This window comes from Colossoma macropomum, unplaced genomic scaffold, assembly GCF_904425465.1.
Source record: "Colossoma macropomum unplaced genomic scaffold, Colossoma_macropomum, whole genome shotgun sequence".
Taxonomy (NCBI): domain Eukaryota; kingdom Metazoa; phylum Chordata; class Actinopteri; order Characiformes; family Serrasalmidae; genus Colossoma; species Colossoma macropomum.
This window is the reverse complement of record NW_023494795.1, coordinates 35,258,919-35,269,620: the sequence shown is the minus strand read 5'-3', so window position 1 is coordinate 35,269,620 and position 10,702 is coordinate 35,258,919. Positions and strand designations below refer to the sequence as shown.

The 10,702-nt window shown below is 42.1% G+C and overlaps 1 protein-coding gene across 1 annotated transcript in view; it reads left to right on the top strand.

Annotated features, from left to right (window-relative positions):
- Window positions 1-3,623: 3,623 nt before the first annotated feature.
- adgb (androglobin) overlaps window positions 3,624-10,702 on the top strand; it is a 70,441-nt gene continuing 63,362 nt past the window's right edge. The window contains exons 1-6 of the mRNA XM_036582304.1: window positions 3,624-3,853; window positions 4,467-4,626; window positions 4,792-4,884; window positions 6,015-6,086; window positions 6,543-6,731; window positions 10,352-10,491. Of these exons, the coding sequence (XP_036438197.1) occupies window positions 3,774-3,853; window positions 4,467-4,626; window positions 4,792-4,884; window positions 6,015-6,086; window positions 6,543-6,731; window positions 10,352-10,491 (734 nt within the window). The 5' untranslated portion in view covers window positions 3,624-3,773. The remainder of the gene's footprint in view (window positions 3,854-4,466; window positions 4,627-4,791; window positions 4,885-6,014; window positions 6,087-6,542; window positions 6,732-10,351; window positions 10,492-10,702) is intronic.

The following is a 10,702-nucleotide window of genomic DNA, read 5'->3' as shown; positions in this document are numbered from 1 at the left end:
TTATTATGAGTGTTTGAATTTATAAAACTCCTCATGTGAATTAATCTGTAATTCATTTGAGATGGTGTGCACCAACAATGGTACCCATTCAACTTTCAACTTTTGTCATGAGGGGGGCTCACAAACCAGTGAGCATGTGCTGTTGCTTACACAGGTCACCTGACCAGTTTCCATCTTTGAAACTGGAGACTTTGTGCCAGTCATATGATTTCCACACCATACATTGGTCTGTATGCACAATTTCTGGGATCTAAATGCTTGAATCTGTTTGCCCTGCAATGAACCAACAATCGTCTCATTCTCAACAAATGATTCCATAAATGAGACAGAGCTCATGGGAGTTTCAGTGCCAGCTTTCCTTTTAAAGTATTTCACTCAGATCAGGTGTATGTCTCTCTCTCTTCTCTCTCTCTCTCTCTCTCTCTATATATATATATATATATATATATATATATTGCCAGAAGTATTTGCTCGCCTGCCTTCACATGCATATGAACTTGAGTGACATCCCATTCTTAATCCATAGGGTTTAATATGATGTCGGCCCACCCTTTGCAGCTATAACAGCCTCAACTCTTCTGGGAAGGCTTTCCTCAAGGTTTAGGAGTGTGTTTATGGGAATTTTTGACCATTCTTCCAGAAGCACATTTGTGAGGTCAGACACTGATGTTGGATGAGAAGGCCTGACTCGCAGTCTCCGCTCTAATTCATCCCAAAGGTGTTCTGTCGGGTTGAGGCCAGGACTGTGCAGACCAGTCAAGTTCTTGCACACCAAACTCGCTCATCATGTCTTTATGGACCTTGCTTTGTGCACTGGTGCGCAGTCATGTTGGAACAGGAAGGGAAACAGGAATCCCTAAACTGTTCCCATAAAGTTGGGAGCATGAAATTGTCCAAAATCTCTTGGTCTGCCGAAGCATTAAGAGTTCCTTTCACTGGAACTAAGGGGCCGAGCCCAACTCCTGAAAAACAACCCCACACCATAATCCCCCCTCCACCAAACTTTACACTTGGCACAATGCAGTCAGACAAGTACCGTTCTCCTGGCAACCGCCAAACCCAGACTTGTCCATCGGATTGCCAGACGGAGAAGCGTGATTCGTCACTCCAGAGAACACGTCTCCACTGCTCTAGAGTCCAGTGGCGCCTTAGCATCCGCTGACGCCGCTCTGTCATTTTACGTGGCCTACCACTTTGTGGCTGAGCTGCTGTCGTTCCCAATCACTTCCACTTTGTTATAATACCACTGACAGTTGACTGTGAAATATTTAGTAGTGAGGAAATTTCACGACTGGACTTGTTGCACAGGTGGCATCCTATCACGGTACCATGCTGGAATTCACTGAGCTCCTGAGAGCGACCCATTCTTTCACTAATGTTTGTAGAAGCAGTCTGCATGCCTAGGTGCTTGGTTTTATACACCTCTGGCCATGGAAGTGATTGGAATACCCGAATTCAATGATTTGGATGGGTGAGTGAATACTTTTGGCAATATAGTATATATATACACTGCTCAAAAAAATAAAGGGAACACTCAAATAACACATCCTAGATCTGAATGAATGAAATATTCTCATTGAATACTTTGTTCTGTACAAAGTTGAATGTGCTGACAACAAAATCACACAAAAATCATCAATGGAAATCAAATTTATTAACCAATGGAGGCCTGGATTTGGAGTCACACACAAAATTAAAGTGGAAAAACACACTACAGGCTGATCCAACTTTGATGTAATGTCCTTAAAACAAGTCAAAATGAGGCTCAGTATTGTGTGTGGCCTCCACGTGCCTGTATGACCTCCCTACAATGCCTGAGCATGCTCCTGATGAGGTGGCGGAAGGTCTCCTGAGGGATCTCTTTCCAGACCTGGACTAAAGCATCCGCCAACTCCTGGACAGTCTGTGGTGCAACGTGACGTTGGTGGATGGAGCGAGACATGATGTCCCAGATGTGCTCAATCTGATTCAGGTCTGGGGAACGGGCGGGCCAGTCCATAGCTTCAATGCCTTCATCTTGCAGGAACTGCTGACACACTCCAGCCACATCAGGTCTAGCATTGTCCTGCATTAGGAGGAACCCAGGGCCAACCGCACCAGCATATGGTCTCACAAGGGGTCTGAGGATCTCATCTCGGTACCTAATGGCAGTCAGGCAACCTCTGGCGAGCATATGGAGGGCTGTGCGGCCCTCCAAAGAAATGCCACCCCACACCATTACTGACCCACTGCCAAACCGGTCATGCTGAAGGATGTTGCAGGCAGCAGATCGCTCTCCACGGCGTCTCCAGACTCTGTCACGTCTGTCACATGTGCTCAGTGTGAACCTGCTTTCATCTGTGAAGAGCACAGGGCGCCAGTGGCGAATTTGCCAATCCTGGTGTTCTCTGGCAAATGCCAAGCGTCCTGCACGGTGTTGGGCTGTGAGCACAACCCCCATCTGTGGACGTCGGGCCCTCATACCATCCTCATGGAGTCGGTTTCTAACCGTTTGTGCAGACACATGCACATTTGTGGCCTGCTGGAGATCATTTTGCAGGGCTCTGGCAGTGCTCCTCCTGTTCCTCCTTGCACAAAGGCGGAGGTAGCGGTCCTGCTGCTGGGTTGTTGCCCTCCTACGGCCTCCTCCACGTCTCCTGGTGTACTGGCCTGTCTCCTGGTAGCGCCTCCAGGCTCTGAACACTACGCTGACAGACACAGCAAACCTTCTTGCCACAGCTCGCATTGATGTGCCATCCTGGATGAGCTGCACTACCTGAGCCACTTGTGTGGGTTGTAGAGTCCGTCTCATGCTACCACGAGTGTGAAAGCACCACCAACATTCAAAAGTGACCAAAACATCAGCCAGAAAGCACAGGTACTGAGAATTGGTCTGTGGTCCCCACCTGCAGAACCACTCCTTTATTGAGTGTGTCTTGCTAATCGCCAATGATTTCCACCTGTTGTCTATTCCATTTGCACAACAGCATGTGAAATTGATTGTCAATCAGTGTTGCTTCCTAAGTGGACAGTTTGATTTCACAGAAGTTTGATTTACTTGGAGTTATATTGTGTTGTTTAAGTGTTCCCTTTATTTTTTTGAGCAGTGTATATATATACACTCACACACACACGCACACACGCAGACACAGACTGTGTGTTGTGCTGGTACAAGTGGGTCAGACATAGCAGTGCTGCTGGAGTTTTCAAACAAAGAATAGTGCACCAACCGAATATATATATATATATATATATATATATATATATATATATATATATATATATATATATTCACACACACACACATATCCTTTTACACATGCAACAATACATTTATCTGTATTGTTCCTCCTGAGGTGAGAACATCCTTACTCTCCCCTGACCCCAGACCCCCTTCACCTTCTTCCTCTACTTCCCCTCCCCCTTTCCTCTCCCGAGCCCCAGTATCTCTACCTAAACCATGTCAAACCATGTATTCATGAGACTGGTGACAGACTGATGACCAAACTGGCCGAGCATGATCCTATATTTTTTTTTTCTTACGATGATCGATTATTTCTACACTTCTAGCACACGAATATGCTTTTTGTGTTGACATCACAAGCTGGAAACCCACAGAGCACGACAGGCGGTCCCACGTGGCGTCGTCGCTTAGCAACATTTCAAACTTTCCTCAGTCATTGCTAGCAAAACAAGTCAGACTTAGTCATTGTTTATCATTCTTGCTGAATAAAGTTAACGTTATCTTTCGCAGCGAGCGATAACTGAATGGAAAAGGAATAGCTCATGAAACAATGTCGAAGCAGCCAGCAAAGAAAAAGGAGTCTTCATCCAGTCGCGTCCCTTCATCGCAAGGACAGTCGCCCACTAAAGAGTAAGAACCATTATGCTTGATAGCTGGCAAACGAATGACATACAGTCACTTGCTGACTTGCTACGTAGTTAGCTAGCTAAGCTAGCTAAGTAGCTAACCACGAGATGTAAAAACATAAAGTTATCTCGCTAGACTAAGGACTAATTTAGCCAACAAAAAATACTCATTATTATCTCTGTATTTAATGTGCAATAGCGAATGACAACTCATTTCCTTAAATTAACTAACCTTTACCTCACGGGTGAACATCACCATATTGGCGTGGGCGGCATGGCGAAAATATAACATCACAATACAATACGACAGGCATTTTCACGATACTCGATATCCGTCATGATATTACAATTATTTTTATTTATCATTTCACACATTGCATTGCACTGAATCCCATTAAACAGGTCTAACTGGCCTAATTCTGGTCTCTTTGTAACGAAACCTGCATTTGGTCAGTGCTTTTTAGATACTGATATACATGATATTCTCAAGCATATTGTGACAAAATTTATTACAAAAATGATAGAAATTGTCTTATTGCCCACCCCATACAATATAATTATTAGCGAAGACACGAAGAAACATTTTAGTGACAGAAAATGTAATACGCACGCTCTAGGGTCTCCTCATTAGTGGTCAGTGCATCAGAGGGCCCAGGGGAGCTGAAGAGGAGCCGCTTCCCTATCTGGCCTGAATGGAATGAGGCTGAGGTCAGTGCAGAGAAATGGGACGCAGCCAAAGGGGCAAAGGATGGAAAAGCCGGGAAGAGTCCACTCAGTGTAAGTGCCCGTGCACAGCCAGTGAAAAATTTTTTTTTGCCTCAGCATTGTATGGTTATCTGTGAAAGAGGCTTGTCTACGCATGGGAAACAGAGAATGTAACATCTTTGTTTGTTCCTTGTAATATTATTGCACTGAAATGCTTTATATTACCACTTGTTTTAGCAATTCTTTGAGGACCCAGAGGGGAAGGTTGAGCTCCCAGCATCTTTAAAAGTTCACACCTGGAAACGCCCTTCAGAGCACATAGTAAACAAGGTAAGGATGTGTGAGTCGGAAGAGTGGTTGGTATGTTTCAGCGTCCTTCCAACTTTGTTGTGCTCCATTTCCTCTGATTACAAGACAGTTTAGTGTTCTCTCTGCCACAAAACAACCCTTCAAGTGAGTTCGAGCAGGGAAAACAACAACTGTGCAATATTGCAGAGAGTCTCATTTTTGCATTTGTTTTCATGCCCACGTCCAAGGGTGTAGCCTGGAGAATATGTCGTCTCACAGAGAATGTCAAAAAACATGTCTTCAGTCAGCTGTGCAGTCTGTTGGCTCTGTTTTCTTAATCACATGTATTTAGTGGAAGCACAGTCCTTGGCTCTGTTTCTCTGCCTAATTGAAGAAATCTGCTTTTTTTCTACTGGTCTCACATGAGCCAGTGTTGTAATTAAATTTCCTCGTTCTCAGCAGAAGCAGCGCACAATTACACCCGCTTGCCTTGTGGTTCGTAGCTATCAGTGCAGGTCATGGACCGAAGCCACAGAACAAGAGATCTGCCGCAGCCATGGACGCTCTCAAGCTCAGCTGGTGCGGTGAAGCCAATCAGCTTGCCGTTTGCTCGGCTGCGTGCAAGAGGTCTAATTGACGGAATGAACTAGGGTCAGCCCCTTGGTTTCATTTCCATGCCGACAGTGGGCCAGGGTGACAGAAGGAAGTCTTCCCCCTCTGACTGTGCGGGCATTTCCAAAGAGTCTAATTCAGATTTGATTAGGGAGCCTTTAAAGTCCATTAACGCTTCATAATCAAGCATTCATAGAGCCTTGTCCTCCACAGAGCGCGGACTGCAGCGGGTCAGCATGATCAGTGAGAGTGATGAAAATAGACTTTTTGAGGGTGAGAGGCACAGAGAGAGGAGGAAACGTAGAGAGAGGGAGGGAGTACTTAATGAATAAATGCATTTTAAACAGGAGCCTAAAGTCTCCATGGCCTGGTCTGGGAAGTCTTCATTCATAATAGAGTTGATCTGCAGCTCTGAGAGACCACCTTTTGGCACAAAATTAATGATGGTTCAGTGAGATTAGATGTATCAGTTATGATCGTTCCCAAATGAATACACTGAGCTGGTGATGATTTTTGTAACTTGATATTAAAATGTTGTCATTTTATTCACGTTGTGTCAGGCTCCTGTGGTGGTGGAGAATGAATCAACCTTTGATCTCACTTCAGCTAATGAGCATTTACTCTCAAGTGAGGTAAGTCACAAAACACTTGCTTCTAGCATTGATTTCACAGACATTTCCATTGCCACGTCTGCTGCATTGTCGGTATCACAGATTGACCTAGAAGATGACAGACTGAACTGTTTGGATCTACTCAACTTGTTCACCTCAACCAGTTCAGTGCGCAGGTGGAGTCCTGGTAGTGCCGTTTAGGGTTCCATCAGAATACAATTGATTGTGCTCTCATCACATAGTATGAAGGACAGCAGAGTTTTTCTCTTCCTGTCAATATAAATGATTTACCCACCAGTCTGGGTGCCTGCTAGACAAAACAGAGTTGGGCAGTAAGACAAATATTTGCTTGAACATATAAACAGAGCTGGGCAGCAAGACAAAAACAATGCTAAGTGCACTGTGAATTGGTGCAGTTCTATAAGGCTTTGATGGACTTTGCCTTTTTTCACTGCTGCTCACATCTCATTCCCTAAGCTCATGCGCTGGATCATCAGTGAGATCTACATTGTGTGGAAAGTCTGCAATGGAGCAGTGGGAATGGCGAGTGAGGCTCCTAATCCCTGGAGGCCATGGGAACACATCTATTCCCTATGTAAAGTGACGAAGGACCACGTGCCCCAATACAATATCTATGGGAAGTACGTGGTTAGACTCTACTGGATGGTGAGTTGTCTGCGCCAGTATTTTCTGTTTATTTCAATATAAAAATATGTCAAAAAACATGGCCAAAATTAGAGGTAGCGCGGTATCTCTTTTTCTTTTCTGATGCCAATATTGAAACTTTCAGTACTGGCCAATACTTACAGGATTGGATTGGATTCATTCTTTTTTTTTCCCCACTGATATTTGATCCAGCATTTTCAATATCTAAGAATACCATCACTTCCAGCCAGAATCTAAGGGATAGCTTTTCTTTATATAAAACAAGACTGTATGCACAGCAGTAACATTCCATTTTCAGTTTAAATCATAATAAAATATCTCCTCTTTTACCTACAAACAGAGATATCTCCATAAATTTTAACATAATTTCTCTGCTTGTTTCCATGCATTTTGAATTTGAAATTATTACCATAAAATTGCAATATGCTTTTGTTATTATTGCCTATTTCTGCAACCTCTAAGGATTAACACTTGCTACTTTTTTAATGAAAGTCGGTCAGTTTGGGTTAAAGCCAGTGCAGCAGTTCCACCTGTGAGAGACTGTAACAGTAAGCACTTACGGGGAAATTCTGACTCATTCAAACCTCTTACAGTGCTGACCCAAAAAATACGCTGTGGCGCCCTTATTAGAGGAAGCCCACACTGACCTCAGTGTGTTGCTGAGGCTGGCTGGCAGGCAGTGAAGCGTGATTAAGAGGTGAACCCCTCCACACCTACTGCCGCGTACATCCTGCAGGCAGTGATTAAGTGAGAACACGGCTCTTATCAGACAGCCGGGCGTAGTGTGTTTGGGTGTGTGTGTGTGTGTGTGTGTGTGTGTGTGTGTGTGTTACGTATACCAGTGAGTTTCTTCCACAGAGAGAGTGCCTCTCTATAAATCACCATGGGCCTTGGTTGCTCTCTGAACTGACATGCTTTGTCGGAGTACATGTAGCCTCTTGTTATAGATCAGCTCTTGCTAATAATCATAACCATATGATCATATTTGAAATTTATGTTTGGAGAGAAAATTCACATTATAATGTGAAAATAACTTTGTGTATTTTGCCCAGAAGTTAGTGCTTCAGTCAGGCCTGAAATTTTGGTATGAACCTGAATACAACCTGAAAATTTTCTGACCAAGTCCAAACCCAATCCAAGCTTGACAACGTTCTGTTTGAGCCCCCCCCCCAATTCACATCATTCAAAGTTCTGATTCTGCAACTGACCCGAGTACAACAGAATTTGTTCCAAAACTGGCCCATCATCATCCAAAATGCTGAATGAAACCTGACAGAATAACTCTTGATACCATGCACTGACAACAATAGCCATTAGATCATGGACACACACATTTTGTGAAACTGCTTATCCTTCTGGGTTGCGGGGGGGTGCTGGAGCCTATCCCAGCGATCATTGGGCAGAGGGGTAGATCATGGACAAATAAAATGACAATTAAGGATTCAGACCTTAGATATTTGCAAGGATTTTGTAATCATCTTGTCAAACCCAAGACATTAATTGAGATATTGATAAGCCAAATATATACAAAATCTTAATTTATAGGGTACTTTCTACTGGGAGGTGGCAGTCCCAAACCCTAACCCCGAAGTTTCAACATGTGAAAATAATAATGACGTTTCTTTACCTTTTTTTAAGATCTTTTTGATTTCTTTCTAAAGTGAAGTTGAAAGATTTAAATTTTTAATAATTTTAATTTTCAAAAAAAAGCTTTATTGAAAAAATGCTGTCACATGGTGAGCAGTTAGATCCCATTGTTTTTTAAGTAAACGTGTCCTAAAGTCTGAAAAGCTTGTCAGTACCAAAACATAATTTCTGCAATTAAGTAAACTTGTTTTGTCTTTTGATGAAATGAAAATGAAGATTTTATGTGTGTCCAACTGTTCAACGCTGGTCATGTAGTGGCTAACGTTTTTGAGTTATGCTCAAAATGAACTAAAATCAGTCACTACTGAAACACTTGGTAAAGTTTTGGTGGTGTTATGGTAGTAGTGATAAAATGGAATGTTCAGTCACTTATTCTCATAAAATAAACATAATTAAGATATGGAATCATTCAAAGCAAAAGAATTTTAGTCTAAAGTTCAAGTCAGTTGAAAGTCTGAAATGTTGAAATATTTCAAGCTTTTCCAAAAGTTCGGACAGAATTTTCAGACTCCTGTCTCAGTGTATTATACTACTACTACTACTACTACTAAGAATAATAATAATAATAATTAGTATCATAATAAATTATATTTATATAGAGCTTTGCAGTAACCCAAAAAGACAGTGGTTAAGATCACAAACATAAATTACCACCCAACATTAACATACACCCACAAAAAAGTTAAATATGCAGACCTATTCTCTCTCTCTCTCTCTCTCTCTCTCTCTCTCTCTCTCTCTCTCTCTCTCTCTCTCTCTCTCTCTCTGCAATCAAACTCAAGTACACTTCAGTCAAGGACAGTACCCCTACACTGATGCACTCTGGGCATTTGAAAGGCTGTCTAACTCTCGACACTTGTAGCTAGTCTGGAGTCGTTTGGTGTAGAGTTGAGTCTGATACGAGAGGGAATATTTTATCTTAAGTGAGGTAGTGCTCAAAAAAACACAGTTAAAATGACATGAGAGAATGACTTTTTTTGCAGCAAATCAATGAGTACCAGTTTTATTCATCAAGGCTTCAGCTGTACAAATTATCATTGATTAGTTACTGGCAGCTGTCCCAGATTAATTTAAATCATGTCTCATGATGGCTATGATAATTTTCCTGCAGTCTGCACAAGCATTTCTGTCAACACTTATTTGGTCTTTTTTGAAATATAAATTTATTTAAGAGTGACAGGGAAAATGACACATACAAAGATTTTGTCAGCCAGTATTTTTCGTGCAAGCCAGTATGCTCTTAAAGTAAAGATTCAAAGTGAAAATTCATTATTTGTCAGCAGATCTTTTTAAAAAAAAATTATTCAGGTTTGTTGGATGATGCTTGTGGAATGCAATTTACAAATTGTGCCACAGATTCTCAGTTGGGTTTAGATCTGGACGTTGACTTGGCCACTATAAAACATTCTCTTTTTTGTTGTTCAACCACTCCTGTGTTGCTATGGCCTTGTGCTTGGGATCATTATCCTGCTGAAAGGTGAAGTTTTTTAAAAAGCTTTAGCTTTTTGGCAGACTGAAGCTGGTTGGCTTGCAGTATCTCCCTGGGTTTTGAGCCATCCATCCGTTCTTCATTTGAAGATGCCCAGTCCCTGATGAGGAAAAGGATCAGACTCACATTCTGACCAGTGGTACTGGAATTAATCGTGTATTATATCCAGAAAAGATGAACTTTTCACAGGCAATGGCCTAGTTAAGCCAACTGAGACCTTGATAGGGCCATATACTTTATCTGTGTTAACTTGGAGCTTCCATAGCGCAGGGGTTGAATACTTATGCAAACATCATTTTTCAGTTAGTAATTTTCTTGCATAAAATCAATATCACTTTACATCAATTCATTTTGGGGTTAGAGTTTCAAAATAAAATGCGACACAGCACAAAACATCAAAGTGTCATTTGTAATCTAGTTGAGTCTAATGACTTTTAAGTGGTTTGAATACTTTTGCAAGATGCTGTATCTCTCTCTGTCTCAGGGTTGCTGGAGGAAGATCACTATTGATGACTCTTTGCCGTTTGATGAGAAGAGCAATCTGCTGCTTCCTGCTACCACTAACCAGTCAGAGCTCTGGCCTATGCTATTGACTAAAGCTATCCTTAAGCTAGCCAGTACGGAGTAAGTATTTCATGAGATCACTGTGACAAAACTCTGCAATCAAATAAAGTTCCCAGAATCAAATGATGTTAGTTAGATGCTCTAAAAATTGATAACATTGTGAAGCCAAGAAAGGCCCTTGCCATGCTCTCTCATGCTCACTCACAGGAATATTAGGCTTGCTTAACCTTGATAAATCAAGGGTTTAAGGCTCCCTTTATGAATGTGCCAA